Consider the following 23,863-nt stretch of genomic DNA (forward strand, 5'->3'; position numbering starts at 1 on the left):
TTCATGAGGACATGATGAGGAAGCTGGAAACTTTTGGCACATTCTCTTTAAAAGCACAGCATGTTGGCGACTGCTTAGTCGATTAGACCTATGTTGCGCTTTAGATCTCAAAGCGCTATGGTGGTCCGTCAGGCAATATCACGCCCACCTAAAATATATCTTCCATCGCTGCCTCAAAATGCTTTCTCTTTTCACAAACTCGATGTTTGCGTTCCTTTATTTTGAGATGCTTTTAGTATTACTGCTTTGTGACTTAAGGAACATTAAGGAAATGTTACAGTGAAACTGGACAAGACTCACAGTGTTTATTTCTGATCGCAGCGGCCGCTTCATGTCTGTTGCACCATTCAGGGAGTCCTTTCGTTGCCGCTTTCATGAGGACATGATGAGGAAGCTGGAAACTTTTGGCACATTCTCTTTAAAAGCACAGCATGTTGGCGACTGCTTAGTCGATAAGACCTATGTTGCGCTTTAGATCTCAAAGCGCTATGGTGGGTGCAGCAGTTATAACTCATGAAATATGGGGTACAATTCACAAAGAGGGGGCAAGTTTGAGTGCACATTGGTAGTAATCGAACTCTTAAGATGATGGGCTGTGTGTATCCATTATCAGCACTCAGTCTTTGCTAAGTGATCTTGTTTTGTTTTTGTTGTTGTGTCAATGCTTTGCTGCGCCCGTTTGACTTACAACGTGCTTTCTCTTTCTCCAAACTCTTATGTTTGTGTTCCTTTTATTTTGAGATGCTTTTAGTATTATTACCACACATACAACCACACACACACAACCATACACAACAACCACACACACACCCAACCACACACACACCCAACCACACACACACCCAACCACACACACACCCAACCAACCACACACACACCCAACCACACACACACCCAACCACACACACACCCAACCACACACACACCCAACCACACACACACCCAACCACGCACACACCCAACCACACACACCCAACCACACACACACCCAACCACACACACACCCAACCACATCCAACCACACACACACCCAACCACACCCAACCACACACACACCCAACCACACACACACCCAACCACACACACACCCAACCACACACACACCCAACCACACACACAGCCACACACACAACCACACACACACACAACCACACACACACACAACCACACACACAACCACACACACACAACCACACCCACAACCAGAACCACACACATACACATACACACACAACCACACACACAAAGGGAGGAGACAACTGCAGCAGGACCTTCAGCTCGATCAGGACAGCAGAACCACCGGAAAAGGAACCCCTCTGCACGACCTGGGCAGCAAGAAGTTGTCACTGGAGACATCGTGATCCTATGAACAATAGTGTCATCAATGATCTAATCCAAACTGTAAACTGTGACAAATACCATCCCTATATATTGCAGTACCACAAAAACAGCAACAAGCATTGGCATAGCCAATAGGTGTCGCCTTTGGGACCTTATAATTGTTTTGCCATGCAACAGTTGTTGTTGCACCAAGGATATTGTGCTCCATAACTAAATACTTATAAGGTCCCAAAAGCGAGACCTATTGGCTATGCCAATGCTTGTTTTAAATGGGTACAATGCAGCATGTGAAATCTTGTCATAACGTGATGACGCAGAAGCGTGTAGCCATTGCATACATTACACACTTGGCTCACGGGAGCTGTAGTCTTCCCGGGCATGCTTCTTGTAGTCCACTTATTGAATCTCGCAATTAGCTGATATTTGGAGATGTGAGTCATATGTTGTGTGTGCATTTCTAGAATAGTATTGTGTCTTGGAATTTGGTTAATTTTGGACTCTTTGTTCAAACAGGGCCCCCAGTGATAATCATTCTTTGTCCACACATCCCTGTGGGGCTTATTACATTTTTTGGAGGCGGCTTGTGAGGAATTGAGATTTAGTGTTAGGCTGGTTGCACCTGTAATGTAATGTCTCGTTGATACTGCTGTGTAATTTTAAGATCTGTCCCATAATTTGTCGGTCCACTCAATTAGTGTACTATACATCCGAATGTAAGGGATGATAATTTGTCAATCACAGTCCATGTGAAGTCATTTTCGGAGTGTCTCTTTTTTTTTTTTTACTTTTACAACTGTAGGTGCTTTTGTGCTCATTGATTCGGGTACGAATCTTCCTTGTTGTCATGCCGACATACCTCAATCCACAAGGCCAGAGCAGCATGTAGACTACATTCATTGAGTCAAAATTGGTACGTTGCTTCAGTCTCCAGGGTGTTTTTAGTCTTAGATCAAAGCCTTTTGCCTGCTTAGTGAGGGGGCAGATGTTGCAAAGGCCACACAGGTAATGTCCCAAAACCTGGGGGCAGATTCCATATGTAACTTATGTTTTTTTTTTTTTTGGTTGGTTAAGGTTTTAGTCTTGTTTGCATAAGTGAATCCTTTAATGATCCACCATGTTAAAGGAAAACATATGGTTTCTGCACATTAAGGGGACCCTACATGAGGATTCTCCAGTGCTTATTATTTTTTAGGTCTCGCCTGACCCAGTGCTTGCGCTGGTCTGGCGAGACTTTAAGTAAGGGTTTAAAAAAATGCTACCGCCGGCTACAGCTTGCAGTGCGCGGGCACGCGCTTGAGCAGAGGCACCATATGGCATTCCTCATGCTCATTAAGTGCATCGCTCGCCTGATCGCGATCACTTTTGCGTCGCACGACGGCCGCATGCGCACCACTCCCTTTATACTCTCTCTTGTTGTAGGTTCCTCGTAAGAATCTACTTATGGTTCACAGACTTCCACCCACCCTCAGTGTCTGGAGCCTCAGAAAAGAAGTTAAAAAACACACACACACAGCCTAATGCAGATGGCAGGAAAAGAAGATTTTGTGACGTTTCCCAAAACAGCGCAGAAAGAAATTTCAAAGCAGAGGGCTTCGTCATTAGAACACATATTAAACGTTTATTTTTACCCTGGGAAGTTTGCTAAGCATTTACAAATATAACACATTACTGTGATAAGCCTAAAAAGGTGTGCTTTTATTAACCTTCGGTAAACCTCTTTTCTGGTGTTTTATTTGCTGTCTCAATACAGGTGCGTATTTCAGGTCCTCTGTAAACTATAGAATGTCTTCTATCTTCACAGAGCTGCATTCACATCACTCGACGCGCTGAACCGAGTCTTCTCAAGGTTATCCCTTGAGGCTAGTATAACCGCATATTTACTTCTAAATCCGTGTACAACTTTGATTTTTTTTTTTTAAATCAATTCCCCAGTAACACAAATAAGTTTGTATGTTTTTGATGTGAGCACATTGTGAATTGTGTGGTCTACAGAATTCCAATAAATACAGTTTTTAAAACAACACTGTATACTTCCAAAATGTGTAAAGCTTCTAAAACTTCACAACCTACATGCATGGGTTGTGAGCCATTGCCCCGCCATGCCGCAAACAAGGGTTATGCCAGACCATTACTGTTATTAGGTGCTGACCACTTGCTGTTGACATTACACGGGTTACATCATCATCCCTAAAACATCTGATCATAAGTTTAAATCCCACTGAGGCCGACTCATCCTTCCCGCCTTCTGATGTCTGTAAACTGAGCACCAATACACTTGTTAATAGTTAAACCTATTGTTATGCATGGCTTACACGGAGACCTCCTATCGTGAACAACAGGTTCTAAATCTAGTTATTCACAGCTAGGACAGTAACAACAGTGGGGAAACAAAAGTGTTTTCCACTGTTGCTATGTCATGAATGATTTCTAGGCATCAGAGTTCTCAGAGTCTGTCAGTGCAGCAATAACACTGTAGAGTTATAGTTATGTCAGGTTTTTTTAATAACTTTTGTGCCATTTCACGAATCGTAAAAAGAAGCTTTCCAAAATAAAAGTTTATGCGCCTAAGCTCTGCCCTGGAATATTTCAGGCTGATCCGTCAATCATGGACCGAGAAAAAGGGTGGTCCTTAAACACCTTTTCCCCATGCAATTTCTATAGGGAACATTCAACAACAGTACAGAAAACAAGCATTGGCATAGCCAATAGGTCTCGCTTTTGGGACCTTATAAGTATTTAGTTATGCAGCACAGTATCCTTGATGCAACAACATCAACTGTTGCATGGCTAATCACTTCTAAGGTCCCAAAAGTGAGACCTATTGGCTATGCCAATGCTTGTTTTATTTGGTTGGAGTGTGTGTCGTACATAGAGATACAAGTGCAGCGTTCATTTTTTGGTTTCTCAAAAAGTTGGTAGAAGAGATTCTGACGTCGTTACCTGCTCTTTTTAAGACCATCTTTGTAAGGCTCACAGGATATGTTTTTTTGCCTCTAATTTGCTGGTCAATAATGTTGCATGCTGTTCATAGCATTCTTCTTGGTGCAGTTCCTCCTTAATCTTAGGAACTGGCCTACTGGTAAATTATCCCTCAGTGATTTGGGATGGAAACTATCATCCCTTAGAAGGTTGTTCCAGTCTGTTGGTTTATAATAGACATGGAGTGGGTGTAACTCACGGAGTTTCACAGTGCAGAATTCCGCGGAGTTACATCAAAACTCAGTGATATTCCATGGAGTTATGCAAGCAAAAGAATTCGGCACGTAGCTTGTTCCACGCTGTAAAATTAGTGCGAATGGCACTACATGGAGTTTCAGATGGCGCTGCTGCTTTCTGCCGCTTGAATAGATTTTCTTCTTGAGTGGCTGCAAACATCTGCATTAAAAAAATCTCAGACAGACGTGTTCTACTGCTCAATTTTCGCATGGATGAAGCGATCAATTTAGTGATCAGGACCACCTTGCACTGAGATTCTCTAATCTGTGTTAGAGGACCTCTGTGGGCCCAGAGTTTAAAAGAATAACTCAATCCTATTGGACGAGGGAACTATTTTCGTGGTTTCCATATTTGGTTCTGGAAATCGTCTGTAAATCTGATTGTCTGGCTGCAACAAGAAAAACATGTTGCAGCTGTCAGTATAGGAATCAGACACTCACTTCCCAAGTCCTGAAAAAAATTGCATACAAATGAATGGTGGGTAAACCCTGACCCCCAGGCCATGTCAGGGGTCCCAAAATGTTCTCATTTAAAGAACAAACTTTTTAAAAGGTATATTTTGTTGGGGAGTTTTGCAAACGTGCAGCAGAGGTCCTAGTTCTCTGTTCGACCTCCTGCAGTTTTGTGAACCCCATGGAAGGTAGGACAAGGGACCAGAACCCGGTAAGAGTTTGCAAATGCTTGACTAGAGTCCACGGACATCAGAAATTTTTTTAATGAGCCCCAGAAATTCACTGAAAAAGAAAAAAGTTTAAAGTGAGGTCTTGATTTGCGTTTGGTTATAACATCTTAATATATGCTACAATTCTTTTTTTGAAGATTACTGATGGACCATGGAGGACGGGCTACTATCCGTCATGGTGGTGGAGAAGGTATTGCTTGAAACCCGGACAGACATTAGTTCATCCTGTATGGAGATGACAGCGGACCAGCGGGCAGCTCTGTATGTTAAAGGAACCAGCATCACAGCGGTTCCTTCACGATACAAAAAGTTTCTTAGCCAGCTGTTGGTTTTGATGTGCATCCGCCAAACATATAATATTGTTGTTCAAACACAAACTCCATATGTAGTTATTGAAAAAACTAATGACCCCCTGTTTAAAATGAGGGTCTCTAGTTGGCAATGGTTTGCACCTTTGTCCAAATAGGGACCATCTTGTCAAGGGGGGGATACACTTATAAAATAACCCCATCTCACCTCCTTGGTAACTTGGCACAAGCAGTCCGGCTTATCTTGGGGGCAGTGTGTGAAGCATTTGCATATAACCAACAGTAATACAGTGAAAACATCACACCAGTTTTAGAAAAATTACCAATATTTATCTGTGCAACCAAGACCACAACGATACAAGACCAACATACAGTAATAAAAAAATAGGCAGTTTGCAAGTATGACTTAAAAATACAGTTCCTTGAAGTCGGTAGCTCCATCCGGTGCTACCGCGGTGCTGAAAATAACACAATCCAACAGTTCCGGCTGACCGCATCGGTGTAAATCGGTGTTCGTGTCAGCAGACTTGTAAACAGTACCTTTGGATACAGCCGATTGTGGTTGCAGTGTGAAGCGTAGCAGTGCCCTCCGGTCTCGGTGCAGGCAATGGCTCATTGACAGTCGTCCAGCGCCGTCGGTGAGACCAGAGCTAATGTGCGGAGTGAGGCGGTGCGACCAGGTCATGGTGCAAGTGACAGTGCTGGTTGAAGTGAGCTGGCGTCAGTCGGCGTAGACTGCGGTGTGGGACGGGGGCCGCGCATCGCATAACTTACGAGCTGTGCCCCCAAACCACAGTGCGGTGACTGCTGTCGCAGGCAGCGATGTCGGTAACACCAGGGCAGCAAAGTTAAGCAGGGAGGTGAGGAGTGGTGCCAACAGGTCGCTGTGCAAGCAGCAGCTCGGTGGCGGAGGCAGTCTTGGGTGAGACCAGGGTTGTGGTGTGAAGTGCGGCGGTGCCCTCTGTGGTGCCCTCACGACATGGAGTCCACAGCAGTGTCGGTGACCGTGTCTGCTGCTTTCCCCCTCTGTGGCAACTGATACTGTAGTTCCAGAGGCAATACCCAGAGGTAGGTGAATGCTTTGCCGTACCTGAGACCTTGTGAACAGGAGGCAAGCTCTATTTCAAGCCCTTGGAGATACTCCGCAACAAGTAAAGACAGTTCAGTCTAGTCCTTTCACTCCCCAAGGCAGAAGCAGCAATTGCAGGCCAACCCAACAAAGCAACAACACAGCAATGGGGCAGTACTCCTCCTGCAGTTCTTCCAGCTCGTCTTCTTGGCAGGTTCCTTGATCCAAGCAAATTCTGGGGTCTGGACCCCAATATTTATACTGCAATTCTCTTTGGCAGAGAGTATCTGTGCTTAGTCCAAACCAGTTCTATCCTCCCTGGCCCAGTTTCCCAGCAGGAGATGGAGACAGCATTGCCCAAGGCAGACCTGTCCCATTCAGGTGCAAGGAAATCTCCTCTCGCTACTCTAAATGCAGCCCAGGCCTGACTCATCCAGGAAAGGCAGGACACACCTCGACCCACCCCCCGTGGCTGTCTGAAGAGAATGTACATCCCCAGCCCCTGTCACTCCAAAGCCAGATCGTCGATCCACAACCCAGTAGAGGCACATAGGACGGCAAAGCAAGAAAATACCTACTTTCTAAAAGTGGTATTTTCAAACATAGAACATAAAAATCATCTTCACTAAAAGATGCGTTTCTACATTCTGAGTACAGGCATACTAAACTCCATTTCTCTATCTTGTCCCTATGGGAAGATATACTGGTAAAATATTACAGAGTATTCCCCATTCAATCCTATGGGGCAGATAGCCTTTCAACAGTAAAAAACAAATGCACTGTAGTTCACTATCAGGGCATGTCACACACACCAGTACATGTCCTACCTTTCAAACACAATGCACCCTGCCCAAAGGGGTACCTTGGGCCTACCTTAGGGGTGACATATGTAATAAAAGGGAAGGATGGGGCTTGGCAAGTGGGTGCACCTGCAAAGTCGACATGGTAGTAAGAACTGCGTGCAGACTGTGTTGTCAGGTCTGAGAACCCTTTGAAAGGCTGCTCGTGTGGGTGGCACAATCAGTGCTGCAGGCCCACTAGCAGCATTTGATTTACCTGCCCAGGCATACTCACTGCGCTTTACTAGGGACTTACCAGTAAATCAAATATGGCAATAATGGAAACACCAATCTTTAGTCCAATTTACAATAGGAGCACTTTCACTTTACCACTGAACAGTAGTGAGAAGATGCGCAGAGACACTAAACCAGCAAAAACAGCGTCAAAACCAGAAAGCAAAAATAATGTGGAAACACACCAGGCCTAACAACACCCCTCCCTCCCCCCCCCCCCCTCCTCCAACACCAAGGATTTCTGTTGCAGGGTGTGGGGTTCCATATATGTGTGTGTGTATTTTTTTTCTATTTTCTTTTCCATTGTCACTCCCAACCAGGCTACACAGGGAGGCCGTATTTTTGTTGTCAATATAAATGCTGCAGTTAAAACCAACAGATCCGGTGTTGGGCGCCAGCCTTTTGACTTTGGCAATTCTTAATTTGTTCTGTCTTAATTTTCCAAAACATTATAGTTGTGGGGCTGCCAGTCCTTTTCCAATCTACAAAAGGTTGAGTAAAGGAAAAAATACTAAAATGTGAATGACGCAACAGACTTATGGATGACGTCTGACTGAAAACCATTAGACTGAAAACCATTAGAAGCGTTTTACGCACATTTGATGCGCTCAAACTAATACCCAACCTAAAAAAGACAATGGATCTGGTAGTGGCTGCCAACCTTTTTGCCTTTGCTAATGCTTTTTTGTAATGTTTTTGTAGGTCTTTATTACAAATGGTACAGATGGTTGAAAGGTTAGCGAAATAGAGTGGCTTGCAAAACAAATAGTCTTATAAAGACAGATGGGCAGGGTTGGAAAAACAGATTGATAAAGATAACCCTTCTGATAGAGCTAGATCAACTTGAAAAGATAGATACATTGATAGAATGATAATTTACAAAGATAGATAGAATTCAAAGAGATTGATTAATTTGCGAACATAAGTCGCATGGATAGATTGACAGTAAATAGGTTGATAGACCGGTAGATACATACATAGAAGGACAGGTAGATAGACTGGTAGATCGACACACAGAGATAGATAGGGTTGCAAAGACAGACCACACAGATTAAATTAGTAAAGTAATAATTAAATACCTATATAAGCACAGCAAACAAAAGCACTGAAAACAAATGAAAAAGACCTTCAAGCAGGACATGCAAACTAAGTTGGTTTACAAGCATAGCTGTAGACCTCAATTAAAATACATTCAGGAGTTCAATTATAAATGCATTTCATTGCATGCTGTCACTTAACGGGCAAATAACCACAGATACTAAGGAAGTTAAGTGAGGGGTTTTATTTATGAGTTCACTTTATAAGCCAGGTGACCACTTAGTCTGGATGAAGTTCAGTTTGATTATACAAAGTGAAAAAAAGCAAAAAAAGGTATTTAACTCATTGTCTATTTTTCTTTTCTAGGTCCTGGCGGAGTCCTCGACCTGTTTTCTTGATGCCCTCGGAAAAGAAAAGATTGCCAGGGTAAGTCACCCTTCTTTCTAATACTAGATACTGGATAGGCTGGTTCCCCGAGAGCTAAACACCCGTGATCCTGATATAGCCAACAAAATGGGTGGACGAGAAGTCTTTCTCTTTGGTTTGTGCAATTTAAAAAAAGGAATGTAAGATTGAAAGAAACAAATTTCACTTATTGTGTCAACTGACTATTTATACAAGGCTTATAGACATTTAATATTTTAAGCCCTAAGAGTGGAACGATGAAAAAGGGAAAAAAGAAAGAGGGAACTACAAAACATAAGAACACAACCCAATAGATTGCCGGTCAGCTTTTTACACCTACGGTTTCACCTGTCTCCCCAAGATCCTGCCCCTTACCTGGCTCAGCCATGTTCTCCTGATACGTGGTGGGTGTTGTGTAGGGTCCGGGACTCGGCCACGCTCTGCCATTGCAAGTTCGCTGCCAGTAATGAAAGAATTCTGGAAGGTGGTGGCAGGGAATTCGGTTACTGCTTCTCCTCCGGTACTTTCACCAGGAAGTGTGGAGGTCCAAGCAGCTGGGATGATGGGGTTATTAAACCCTCACCGGTTTTCTCGCTTCCAGCCTCTGGCGAGAAAACTGGTTGGTTTTGGCTCCGAAAAATCTTCACATGTGTAGCTCTTACCGGCATCTGCACCTGTGCTGCTTTTCCCTTCGGTGTTTTCTGTTAAGCCACCTTCTTCCATATTCCAGGGTTTAATAGGTCCTCCCCGCTCTCTGATTGGTTCTGCGGTGACCTCGTGACCGGCACCATCCGGTTCTCCTGAGGTTGCGGTTTCCTTTTCTGTCTGACCCTCGTGATGACTATCGGGCTGCAGAGGAAGAGAAGAGTGTTCAGGTAAGCAGAGAACATGCCAGGGAATGGTATGCTCTTCTTCTGATTCCTGTTCCTTCTCCCTTTTACAAATGCATTCTAAAAAGTGAATTACTTTATGAAGGAACTATTCAAATGGACACCATCTGCTATACTCTGATAAAGCAGAAATTGTGTAAACAAAGGCAGCTCCAGAAGGAATTTACAACATCATTAGCAGGAGGCAGTCACTGATAAACTGCAGTCACTGAGGTTAGCCAGTCACTGAAGTAGGCTGACCTACTGCCCCATGCTGTATTCTGTAGTGGGCGGAATCAAAATGTGAATTGCACAGCAAACGACCAATGGATGGAGAGCTAAAACCCTTAATTTGATCCTATATGTAATTTTTGTAAAATACAAGGTTGTGGCTAACGCCAGACTAAACGGAAAATGGTGCATATGTAATTCTGTAGGTGTGCATGTTTGTGGAGGAAACATGTGCATGCCTACAGAGTGATGCAACAGACTGCAACCTCATTGTTTTTCTTTCTTTTTTCTGATGTTTTGCAGCATTGGGAAAGCCTATACGTCTAAAAGGTGAGACATATTGATGTTGTTGTCATTCTGTGTTTAAAATGTTTGTAAACCCCTTTTCCTTGTGTAGATATGGTCAGAGACTCTGATCTCTGGAGTTACACTATGTGGAAGAAGCTCATAGTACAAGTCCGGATCCTGTCCCAGGGTCTGATAGTATAAATGACTCCCTTGCAGCAATTGCTTATGTTTCTTGCCGTTATTGGAATGCTCTGCGTTGCATGTTCCATCTTGTATTATTTGTTAGGTTGTGTGATAATTGGAGCATTCCCTGGATATGAATGGGGGCATCTTGTCGCAATGGATTTAACACTGTATTGTGTCATGGGGAGATAGTCTGTCTCATTGAATAAGGAACCTTCTCTTGTGTCTTGGTTACTCCTTCAGTCCACACTCCTTTATAGAAGGGGATCATGGAATCGTATGCCCTTTAACTGCCTACTGTATCTTTACATTGAAAGTGTAATTTAAGAATTTCTTTAGCGCACTTGTCTGTATGGGCTCTGTATTTAAGGTTATTCAGTGTTTCTTTTTCTTAATCTAACAGGTGAAATAAATGCAGTAATAAATTAACACGGTAAAGGCATTAACTATGACTGGAGTGGGCAGTGATGTAAAAACAGTATACAACTAAATCTCTTCCCTTGAGGGCTAATGCCTCTCCAAATCTTTCTACAGCAAAAAACCCAAACTGCTCAACGAGGTCTGTACTTGTCTCTTAGGCATCAGATGATATACATAGAAGACATAACACACTGACATTCTGAAGCAAGTCCGATGATGTATTCATTACGAAGAAAGAGCTACCCTGGTATCAGAATGAACATGCAGAAGAGAAACCGTATGGATATCTAGAATGTGGCAATAAATTCATACGGGAGAAAAACAATATTGATGCACTGAGTGTGGAAAATTGTTCTTTGCAATGACAGACCTAATGCAGGGTCAGAATGACCACGTACAGGAGAACCCATATAAATGTACAGAATGTAATAAAGTGTTCCATAGGGAAAAAAAATCTAAGGCGGCATTACAAAATCCACAATGGTGAGGAACCTTATGAATGTACAGAATATAACAAGGGATTTATTGGAAAGCCACAACTAATGTTACATCAGAAGGTCCACACTGGTAAGAAACAGTATGAATGTACAGACTGTGACAAGGCATTTAGAAGAAATGGAGAGCTAAAGCAACATCAGAAAATCCATAATGGGGAAAGACCATATAAATGTACTGAATGTGATAAACTATTCAGATGGAAAAATACTCTAAAGCGACATCAGAAAGACCACACTGGGGAGAAACCATATCAATGTGCAGAATGTAACAAGGCATTTAGAACAAATGGAGAGCTAAAGCACCATCAGAAAATCCACACTGGGGAGAAACCATATCAATGTGCAGAATGTAACAAGGCATATATTGCAAAGCAAAGTTTCAAAAGACATCAGCAAGTTCACACAGGAGAGAAACCATATCAATGTACGCAATGTGACAAGTCATTTAGAACAAATGGAGAGCTAAAGCAACATCGAAAGGTCCACACTGGGGAGAAACTATATCGATGTACAGAATGTGACAAGGCATTTAGAGCAAATGGAGATCTAAAACGACATCAGAGCATCCACACTGGGGAAAGACCATATAAATGTACTGAATGTGATAAAGTATTCAGATGGAAGAATAATCTAAAGCAACATCAAAAGGTCCACACTGGGGAGAAACCATATCAATGTACAGAATGTGACAAGGCATTTATAACAAATGGAGAGCTGAAGCAACATCAGAAAATCCACACTGGGGAGAAACCATATCAATGTACAGAATGTAAAAAAGTGTTCAGAAGGAGGACGCTTCTAAAGCAGCATCAAAAAATCCACACTGGGGAGAAACCATATGAATGTACAGAATGTGACAAAGCATTTATAACAAATGGAATGCTAAAACAGCATCAGAAAATCCACACTGGAGAGAGACCATATCAATGTACAGAATGTGACAAAGCATTTATAACAAATGGAGACCTGAAGCAACATCAAAATGTCCACATTGGAGTGAGACCATTCAACTGCACTGAATGTGAGAAGGCATTTTTTAATAAGCGCATCCTAAAGCGGCATAAAAAGATCCACTCTGGGGAGAAACCGCATGAATGTACAGAATGTGACCAGGCATTTATTACAAAGTCAAATCTAATGCGACATCAGAAAGTCCACACCGGGGAGAAACCCTATGAATGCACTGAATGTGATAAGGCATTTATTAGAAAGTCCCATCTAATGCGACATCAGAAAGTCCACACCGGGGAGAGACCATATGAATGCACTGAATGTGATAAGGCATTTATTAGAAAGTCAAATCTAATGCAACATCAGAAAGTCCACACCGGGGAGAGACCCTATGAATGCACTGAATGTGACAAAGCATTTATAATAATTAGAACACTAAAGCAACATCAGAAAATCCACACTGGGGAGAGACCCTATGAATGCACAGAATGTGACAAAGCATTTATAACAAATAGACAGCTAAAGCAACATCAGAAAGTCCACACTGGGGAGAGACCCTATGAATGCACAGAATGTGACAAAGCATTTATAACAAATAGACAGCTAAAGCAACATCAGAAAATCCACACTGGGTAGGAACCATCTAAATGTCTTGAATGTAATAAAGTGTTCAGGTGGAAGAAGAATCTAAGGCAACATCAGATAGTCCACACTGCCGAGAAGCCCAAATGAATGTACAGGATGTAATAAATAGTTTCAAAGCAAGACCAACCTAAAGCAACATCAATAAATCCTCACTGAGGAGAAACCATATGAATGTGACCAGGGATTTATTTGTAAGCAAAAATTAATTCCACATTGGAAAGTTCACACAGGAGATAAACCATATCAATGTATTGAATGTCACAAGGCATTTATAACAAATGAAAAACTGAAGCAACATCAAACGCCTCATGGAGAGAAATCCTATGTATGTACAAAATGTAATAAAGTCTTCCACAGGAAGAATAACTAAAGGCAGCATCAATAATTCCACACTAGGGAGAAACCATATTAATGGACAGAAAGGGACTTAATACAAAACCACATTTAATATGACATCAGAATGTTCAGACAGGAGATAAACCATATAAATGTATTGAATATGACAATGCATTCATAAGAGACGGAGAGCTAATGCAACATCAAAAGTCCATACTGAAGACTACACTGAATGTGGCAAGGCTATTATAAGAAAGGAAGAGTTAAAACATCAGAAAGTCCCAGCTGGGAAACATCTGTATGAATGTACAGAATGTGACGAAGTGTTCTTAACGAAGCAATCACATGAGTGTACAGAAAGTTAAAAAGGCATTTATTAGGAGGGTACAGCACAGCCAATGTACCATCAGAAAGTTCACACATGGGAGATACCATATCAGTGCACTTATTGTACCAAGACATTTGATAAATACATCAGAAAGTTCACATGGTAGAGAAATTACATGATTGCAACAAAGCATTTATTAGAAAGGTATAGCTAATGTACCATCAAAGTCTACATAGAGAAGAACGCATGTGTCAGATGCAGGATTGGATGAAAAGGGTCCCTCTCAGGATCGGTTCGTATCTCAATATGGTCGACCTCTCGTCACCCTCAATCTCTGAAGACTTTTATAGTACAGAACTTGGAGATGATCAAGTGGGGGAAGGGAAGGAAGGGAACAGCGGGGAAGGAGACCTGTAACATAGAACAATGAGTGAGATCCAATAATTAACCAAACTTTATTGCAATATACCTTAGTCTAGTGTGTGTATATATGTATGTGTATATAGACCTTGAAATACCGGTAACAAAAAATAATTTCTGCATATTCATCACACTAAAAGAAAATCTGGATGTAATAATTAATATGTAAGCAATAAGTTATCATAGCACTTTGAAAACACCTACCTAGGCCATTTACCATCCACACATCATAGGGGGGAAGATTCCTCCCTCAAATCTCTAGTAGCCCCTGGTAGAAATGCCCAGAAAACATCATCAGAAAACATACATTGATGGACATTCTTTTTTTTTCTTTCATAGTTCTAATTTCATTACCAGGTAGAAGTTCATTCAGTGTTTGTTTCCTTAACATTTTATTCTCCATCAGAAGAAAAGACTAAGTAACTCTTTGATATGCTAGTAGAACGATTCCTTCTCTATAATGAGAAGTGTAAATTAAGCAACTTATCCATATAGTGGCATTTCTTTTGGAACTGTATCAAAAGATATTCACAGGAACTTTCCTCGAGAGCCAAGGGACAGTTTCCAGTAGTTGAAAGTGTTCGATAGAGAAGTTATACCATATTGGTTTGAAGACTACATATAACAAGAAATAATGGTGGATCCTACGAGGAATCTGTTCCTTAAATAAACATACGAGGGCTATAAAAAAGGGAGGGAAGTTCCCTCTTATCACATCGGAACATGCCACATACTGCATTCGGGACTCTGGAACTCCGTCTGTAGGTGACGAATATTCTGCCCCAAAAAGCGGGCAGGTTCTGAGTCATTTCTTCCGCTAACAAAAGAAAAGGGGGAAAAATGGAAGTACCACATAATCTGAAGTAGGCATATAAAACCGCATTCCTTCATGCGAAATGTAGTGCGGTCTTCTCAAGGTTTGTTTTTCTACCCAGTTTCGCACCGCCCGCCACTCTGTTAAGGCGGAATACGTTTGCCTACATTACTTGTATCTGTCTTCCCAGTGACTGTTCTCCTTCTCCTGAGAACCACCCAAACAAGTGGCAGCGTTCCTTTGTCTTCTGGAAGAGTGTCTCAATCGAGTGGTAACAGCATGAGAAGAAGAACACATATCACAACAAATGTGTACTGGAATTTGTAAAAAAAAAAAAGACCGAACACAACATCAAAAAGTCAACCCTGGGGAGAAACTATATACATGTCCTGAATGTGACAATTAATTTTTGGCAGCACAAAGCTACTGTAATAACAATAAGTCAACACAGAAGAGAAAGTCCTGACGGTGGAGAATGCATATCACTGCACTCAAAGCAGCAAGACATCCTTTACAACAGAGGTTCCTAACTTATTTGGCTTACCGCAATTACTTTTTTTATTTTGTATTCTTTCTTAACGCTTCCACTGCCCCTTTTTTGTTTTCAACGCCCCCCAATTGCACCAGAGGCTACTACCTCCCCCTTGATCATTCTGGTGCCTGCGGGAGGGCAGTATTGGTCACTTTGGGAACGACTGCTTTACAAGGACAAAGCTAATGCAACATCAGAAAGTCGTTACTTGAGGTACTCCTGTCCTGCACACAGGAGCGACACCATAGGAATATACTGAATGTGACAAACCCGTCATTACAAAGGGACTATTTATGCAACATCATTAAAATCCACAGTGGGAAGTAACTGAAGCAATAGATGTGACCAGGTGCTGAGCAGATAGTGCATACTGGCAGAAACAACTTTTTATTGCAAACCGTTTTTTCATGTGATGAACCTCATCTGTCAACATGCATTCCAGGGAGAAATGTTATGTATTCATTGTGACAAGACATTCATTACAAAGGAATAGATAAAGCTTGATCAGAGGATATAACTGCAGGGACGGCATTTGAATATTATAAATATGAAAGCGCATTCTCTTCAAGCGCTCTCTGATGGGGCATCAAAAAGTTCTTTTTTGAAACACCTATCAGTTACTACAACAAAAAATCCACACCTGCTCACAAATATAGGGGATGAAATACCTGAACAAAATATGGAACACAGGAACAGAAATCGTGTCAGTCATAGCAGGTGCCGAAGGATTGGTCAAGAAAAGGCTCTTTTCCACGGAGGTGACTATGTGCAAACTCCAGTAAGCATCAAACAGAATGCAAATTTTACAGAAAGTAACAGCTAGATTTCTTTCAAAGCTCCCAGCCTACTGTGGTATAAGGGCTATTTTGCCCACCTAGTGATAAGACCTGGCTCTGCCTTTTTACCCAGTTATGTGAGATTTGTTCTGCAGGGCCTTCTACGGCTCGTATCCACTGTTTTGATTGACATTTCTGATAATAAGATCCTAGCTAAAAAACTTTGAATTTCATGTTCATGCTGTTTCCCGTTTACATTTTGTTTCTTTCATTAACACTACAGCCCGGTAGAGCACAAATGGAGTTTTGGGGTCGGTTGAAAGTCAGATGCCACTGGCCTTCAAGGTTTGCAGCCCCTGAAGTACGTGTTCATCAGGTTTATGGTCTCATGTGGGACAGGAGCTGCCACCATTTGTACAGACGTTGCAGGACAGTTTGCTGGACAAGCAGTGAATTAGAAACCTCTGCTTATAGCAGTGATTACCATCTCCTATATCCTGTGTAGACAACAATTGTATTCTTTCTACTTCTGTACAGTGTATTTTTTTTAACGTGCTGATCAGTAATAAAATGAGCATCTGCTGAAAGGGCTGACTGCAATTTTAAATTTGAACACTGTAATCTTTCTTCTTCCGTACAGTGTATGTAGTTATTTACTTTTCTAAAGTGCTCTAATGTCCATTCAGGCTATGCCTGTGCAATAAAAAGAAAAAGAAATCTGTTTGCCTGAATAGGGAAAGACCAAGCAATGGACATATCTCTCCATGAACCTTGCTCCAAAAGGATAAACTCTGTGGCCACCATAGGGGAAAAATAGGAGGGGGTTAATGAGGAGACTAAAATAGAGGATTTATGTTTAGAGACCATGGAGACGGACTCGAAACTTCACCAATGTGTACTGCTCCCCTCACCCCAGATTTATAAAATGTGAACACCTGGTCGATGGACCCCTTAGTTTTTTCCAATGTGAGTAAATGGTCTAGTACCCTCCCCCCTGATTTGCGGGGGAGATGGAATTTATACAATCCCGATCCTGGAAGTGAGCAGAATTGTGCATCATGGGATAGCCAGATGTAGCACTTTGCAGGAAGTGGATATCAGGAGGTAGGGAACCTGGTAGCCCACTGACTGCCAATGGCAACCTACCCTGAGGGCATTTTATGAAGATAAATTGGCCACCCAATGCACCCTGCCCTCTGATATTGTCATGGTCTGGAAGCAGGCCTACCCTGCTGCACCAAGTTTCAGGAACAGAGAGGGTGCACCAACACAGGCTGCACCTGGTGACTCGCAAAGAAGAAGATTTGTACCTTAGAGCAAGCCAAAATCCAGAGAAGGATTTGGCTGTGACCGAGACACTGGCCATTCAGTGACAACTGGACTTCTGCCAGGCCTGAGAGGACCTTGAGGGACGTCGACATTTGTGGCCGGGATCACCTCACCAAGCCCGTGGACTGAGGAGCAGCTGCAAGAAGACAACCGTCAATCATGTTGCATCCACAGCATCTTTTCAACATCTTCAATATCCGGCATCCCTAGCATCAGGACCACTTCCATAGGACTCCATTGAACGAGAATAAAGTGCCTGGAGACTTCTTCTGTGGAGGTAACTGCTACTGATGGTCTTGCTGATCTCCCTGACTGGCTCCCAACTGGAGTTTGTCACCCCATGTAACTGTAACCCACTGCATTACAACTAGCCCAACCTTTTGATGAAACAGTTTCTAAGTGAAAATTCATAAAATTTGCCAATGCTTGTTCGCAGTTGAGTGAAATTCCAACTCTCCATTTCCCTGGCTCACTCACAGCAGTCATGTGCTATACTGGGCATACATGTTAACACAGTTAAGACACTCAGGATGTTAGCGTCAAGGACTGGGTAAACACACAGAAGGGTAACTTTACATGGGGGGGGGGCCAATAGGCCTTTCGAAGGAAATCCACCTTTTCCTGTTGATCACCCTGGATTTCTTTGACCTTTTTGCCTGACTTTACAACTTTGCTGGCTTTAGAACTCTGTTCGCAATACCCCTGCTAACCAGTATGCTTCCCCTTTTAATTGTAGTTAAATTGGCTTCTTCCTGACTGGCACATTTAACTTGCCTGTACGTCACTAGTGTATGGTGTAGAAAATAGCACCCAAGGCCTAGAAGTTAAAAAGCATATGTGGACTGCAGCGCCCGCTGTGCCATCTACTAAAGGGGTAGTAAACATGCCTGCAGGCCAACCTCGTGTAACTTGACTACTGCAGTGTAAACCTGCAGTGCGACCTGTTGTTTTAACAGCACAGTGTCACAAATCCTGCTTGACAGGTCTGCTGTGCGATGTGTAACACTTGGAGTGCACTTCAACGTGAAAGAACTGGATGCTAAGACAATGTTTTTGTAACCCCTGATTGGTTGCTGAAGAACCCTGACTTTGTCCTACCAGACTTCTTTCTCTAGGTTTATTGTGGGTGCAGTGTCTGCTTCAAACTGAATTTTAGTGTTAGATGTGGAATGACACTAGAATTACCACAGTATATTCCCTAGTTACACCCCCAGCCTCCGGGCCCAGGTTTAGGGGTACAGAAGAGTTTCACCATCTTAGAAATGCCTTGACACATGGCATTTTAGCCCTGTTTACAGTGATGCAGACATGAACTAGTGAGAGTGTATTGTAATGATTTCAAGACAAATAAAAAGAACACATTTTTGTTTACTTGTTCTTTGTTGTGCATCTCAAAAACACCCCAGCACATTGTGGACACTGCAATTGACTTTAAGGTTGTTCCACCCTATGGAAAGTGGACTATGTTTGACTACAACACAGGAAATGTGGACATGCAAGTGTAGACCACTCTTCATTCATCTCCTACTTACCCTCACTTTAAGAGTAATAAAGTATTCCGGTCATGACAAGGGGACTTCCCTGTAGTTTCACACTTACGTAAGCAAAGTAATAATAATGGTATTTATGTATCTCAATCGGGTACGGTAATATTGGACAAGACACAACACAAGCATAATGATATGTTCCATGGTTGACAACACATAGTGCTGATAAACATTACGTACAGGTGGTTTTTCAGCATTAGGGGCCTCATGTAGGTAAATAAATTTTACCGGTTCTTAAATACCGAGCCGTACCGAATCGGTAAATTAGAATCGGTAAGTTATATGTAGGTAAAAATTCGGTAACAGTTACCGATTCGGTAACAGTCGGTAAATACGAATCGGAATTCACCGATTCGGTAAATACCGAGGTGATAATTACCGAATCGGAAAATACCGAGGTGGTATCTACCGAATCGGAAAATACCGAGGTGGTATCTACCGAATCGGAAAATACCGAATCGGTACGTACGGATTCGGTAAATAACATCACATGACTTGACGAAACAGCTAATCCTGTGCAACGACAGCCCACCCAACCAGGAACTGCCCACACCCAGGCAGGTGTACACAATTAGCCGAAGTGGCCACACCCAGGCAGGTGTACATAATTAGCCGACCCTGGAGAGGCTCGGAGTGCAGAGGAGAGGCAGGGAGCAGTTGCATGTGCGAGCGGGAAATGAACAGCATGTCCAGCCAGAGCACACAGAAAGACGGAGGGGAAAGGAGGAGGAAGCTCAAATTCAGCCCCAAGGAACTCCAGGTGCTGGTGGAGGAGGTGGTGAAGCAGCACCAGAAGCTGTTTGGGAGGCAATCCCTGCAAGTGCCTGAGGCCGAAAAGCGCAACATATGGCTGGCCATCCAGGCGCAGGTCAATGCTGTGGGAGTGACCCACAGGGAAATTGAGGTCCTCAAAAAGCGCTGGTATGACCTGAGGATTGTGACCAAGAGGAAGATGGGCGACATCCAGAAGGAGGCCAGCCAGACCGGAGGTGGAACCAACAGGGCACCTGCCCTCACCGAACTGGAGGAGCTGGTGGCGGCCACACTCGAGCAAGAGAGCGTCGTGGGTCTTGGGGACGCCGACAGCTCTGCCAGAGCCGCAACACACCAAGGTAAGACGAAAGCACAGCAATGTAGCCGCCCCTACCCCTATCCCACATCCCCCATAGTGAAACGAGAATCACACTGCAGTCCACACGTGTCAGTGCAGACAGGCAATGCATTCCGGGAGATGTAGTCAGGGCAACACTAACCATGACGTAAATGTCACAGGGCAACAAGGCATGTCACGCACTCGAGGCACAAGGAGACAGAGGACAGATTGGAATGTGAAATGATTTATTGTGACGCTTGCAATGCAGCCCTTCGGGGACACTGAGCCAATGTTGTTTTTCTGTCCACAGATGTGACATCATGCAGTACAGGGCATGCTGCAGGGGAGACGGCACACCGGCCACAAAAATCACCGCCAGCCAGCACGAGCAGACCAGGGAGCAGGCCCACTTGCAGCCGCACCACCTACGCAGCCAGCCTCGCCGCACACAGAGCCAGCATCACCTCACCGAGAGCCAGCATCACCACCACCAGAGCCAGCATCGCCACTCATGTTCGATTCACCGGCCACATCTCCGCTTGCAGGTGTGAGAATGAGGAGGCGTCCAGCAGCCAGGCTACGAGCCTTAGACACCTCGTCAGACGACAGCATGGGCCCAGAAGACCGCACCGGGCCCCAGGAAGGGAGCCATCCCACTGTGCCCCACACCTCACAGGCAGCACAGACGGGAGCAAGAGGGCGCCGCAGGTCGCGTGTCCAGAGTCCACCAGCACCCACTGACGGCCATGGTGTCTTCTTGGGGCTCGAGGGCCAAATGTTGAAGCAACAGCGCCTGCAATCAAAGGCAGTAATGTCAGTCCAGAGGCACATGCGGGTGATGAGGACAAGCTTAGTCAACATGGACACAAACATTGGCGGCATGGCTGCGGGCATTCGGGACATGTCCCAGTCAATCCAGCAGTTGTGCAGCAAATTAGATGCTGACATCGAAGCACGGCGCCGGGAACGCCAGAGAAGGGACACTACCAGCAGGGCACTCAACCGTCTGGCAACTGCGACTTCCCTACTTTGCCGGCGCTCTGTGACGATGCAGGAGGGCCTAACACAGTGCTGCAGCGACCTGTCACGGGGGATGGTGCAGGTGACAAGTGCACTAGGGGTGCTATTGACAAGTCAGGCGTCGACAACTGCTGCAGGGGATGCTGCGGAGAGCATCGACACCAGCAGCAGCATCACACCCCCCGTCCCAGAAGCACGCAGGAGCAGCAGGCGGCTTGGGGTTGGCTCTAGTGAGGATGCACAGGCCGTGCAATCCACCACTGCAGCGCGTATGCGCAAACATTGATGTGGCCCTGCTTATCCACTTGCCATTGGGTGACGTAACCCTGGACATACTCATTGTATAGATGGCATATTGCCAGATTGGCCTGTTCATGTGTTCATGGCGTGGTGCCACATTAAACTACGTCATGACTTCTCACGACTCGCTGTGTCCCCTCACTTACTCAGAAATAGTTGCATGTGATCTCTGCCCGTCTCTCTCTCCCATCGATTGCAGTTGGCACTCTAGCTGCGCTGCCCTCTGGCTGGCCTGACTCATCCTCGTTGTCCTCAAAATATGTTAGTTCCACATCTGTACCTTTTTTCGTGGCAAGGTTGTGCAGCATTGCACAAGTGGCAATTATCTTGCAGCAGGTGATGGGTTTGTACTGGCGTGCGCCTCCGCTCTTGTGGAGGCAGCGGAACCTGCTCTTCAGCAGTCCAAACGTGCGCTCCACCACATTGCGTGTAGATTTGTGGGCCACGTTGTATCGTCTCTCACTCTGGGTTGCTGGGTGTAGGTAGGGAGTGAGGATGAATGAACGGCATGCATATGCACTGTCGCCTGGATGAGTAAAAGGGAACCATCAGTTACATGCCTCTATACACTCTGATTTGCAGGTTTCAAGGGGCGTCACTGTTACTTACCCAGCAGGTATCCCTCTCCGAATTCTCCGGCTCTCAGTCGTGTGTAGATCCCACTATTCTGGAAGATGTAAGAGTCGTGGGTGCTCCCAGGAAACTTTGCAACAATATCTGTGATGATGTTCCCTGCATCACAGATCACCTGCACATTGATGGAGTGGGTGGACTTCCTGTTCCTGTAGATGTGCTCTGTGTCAGCTGGAGGACAGATTGGGATGTGTGTACCATCAATACAGCCGATGACATGGGGGAACTGTGCCATGTGATAAAAGTCTGTTTTTGTTTTCTGCAGTGCAGCCTGTGTGTTTGGGAAGCTGATGTAGTGGTGCATTCTCTGCATCATGGCATCCAGGAACTTCCTGAAGAAACGTGACAGGCAACTCTGGGATACCCCACCCACCGCAGCTATCACCACCTGATAACTGCCGGATGCCAACAGATGTAGGCTGCAGAGCACCTGCACATGTGGGGGTATGGCGTGCGCCCTTCTTATTGGCTGGTCCAGGAGTGGGTGAAGGTCCCTGATTAAGTCCATGATGGTTTCGGGGTGTAGCCTGTACCTCTCATGTATCTCTGCATCAGTCAGCTGGAATAGTGTGATGCGCTGTCTGTAGATTTGTTCCTCCCGTCGCCACACCCTCAGTCCTGCTGCCTGTAGACGTAGGCGCCTTGCAATGACGTACATGGCGGCCATGTTGTCCACGCTGTTGCATTTTGGGATTGCTTATGTGCATTGTTGATGGTTACCACCTGCTTTCCATCCGTGTTAATTACCGACTCTTATTTACCGATTTTCCTGGATTTCTTAATTACCGACTGCTCCTACATGTCATTTTAAATTTTTACCACTTCATATTTACCACTTCATATTTACCGATTCGTTAATAATGTATTCGGTAAATATGAATCGGTATTTTAGAATTCGGTAACTATGAATCGGTATTTACCGCCTCATATTTACCGAAAAGTGGTTTTTGGACTCCTACATCTCACTTGTCTGAATACCGGTCGGTAACGGCATATTTACCGAAAATCGGCCGTTACCGACCGGTATTTGGCTACCTACATGAGGCCCTAAATCCTGCTGATGGAACCATTGGCAATGACCTACTGTATCTTACTATTCATTGGCATTTACTCCAACATTGGTAGCACTTGTGAGGCGTCACTTATTGCGTGACTTCCTTGCATTTGTGTTGTTCATGGTCGAACTACAGAGTTAAATTAGTGTCTATCCACTGTTTCTGCTTCAAATTACACAACTTCACATTTATTTTTGTTTATACCGAGAGAATAAGTGATTTGCTTAGAATCACAGGATGTTGATGCGACACCGCTTGTTTTGTCTTTTCAGTTGAGTTCCTCGAATGTTGCAACTGTTGAGCCATTAATGCACCATTGTGGGTGGGCTTCAGGCAGTGCTGTTTTCAGTCGGCAGAAGTAACCAAGCAGAGCGTGCACTGTTCACATTACCAGGGTTGGACTGGGACTAAAAATAGGTCTGGGAACAGGGAAAAAAAGTGGCCCTGATTAGTGATTCAAATAG

The 23,863-nt window shown here is 44.1% G+C and overlaps 1 protein-coding gene across 6 annotated transcripts in view; it reads left to right on the forward strand.

Annotated features, from left to right (window-relative positions):
• LOC146822341 (uncharacterized) overlaps window positions 1-21,834 on the forward strand; it is a 34,313-nt gene extending 12,479 nt beyond the window's left edge. Inside the window, exons 3-7 of one of the 6 annotated variants that reach the window (XM_085613426.1) lie at window positions 9,094-9,153; window positions 9,863-10,007; window positions 10,536-10,562; window positions 11,107-11,136; window positions 11,238-17,035. In XM_085613426.1, the coding sequence (XP_085469552.1) occupies window positions 11,510-13,207 (1,698 nt within the window). In that variant the 5' untranslated portion in view covers window positions 9,094-9,153; window positions 9,863-10,007; window positions 10,536-10,562; window positions 11,107-11,136; window positions 11,238-11,509 and the 3' untranslated portion in view covers window positions 13,208-17,035. Of the gene's footprint in view, window positions 1-9,093; window positions 9,154-9,862; window positions 10,008-10,535; window positions 10,563-11,106; window positions 17,036-20,701 lie in introns of those variants that run through there. The other 5 variants (XM_085613428.1, XM_085613424.1, XM_085613425.1 and 2 more) reach the window with 5 other exon arrangements.
• The last annotated feature ends 2,029 nt before the right edge of the window (window positions 21,835-23,863 follow it).

The sequence above is a fragment of the Triturus cristatus genome, chromosome 6 (genome assembly GCF_964204655.1).
Source record: "Triturus cristatus chromosome 6, aTriCri1.1, whole genome shotgun sequence".
Classification (NCBI taxonomy): domain Eukaryota; kingdom Metazoa; phylum Chordata; class Amphibia; order Caudata; family Salamandridae; genus Triturus; species Triturus cristatus.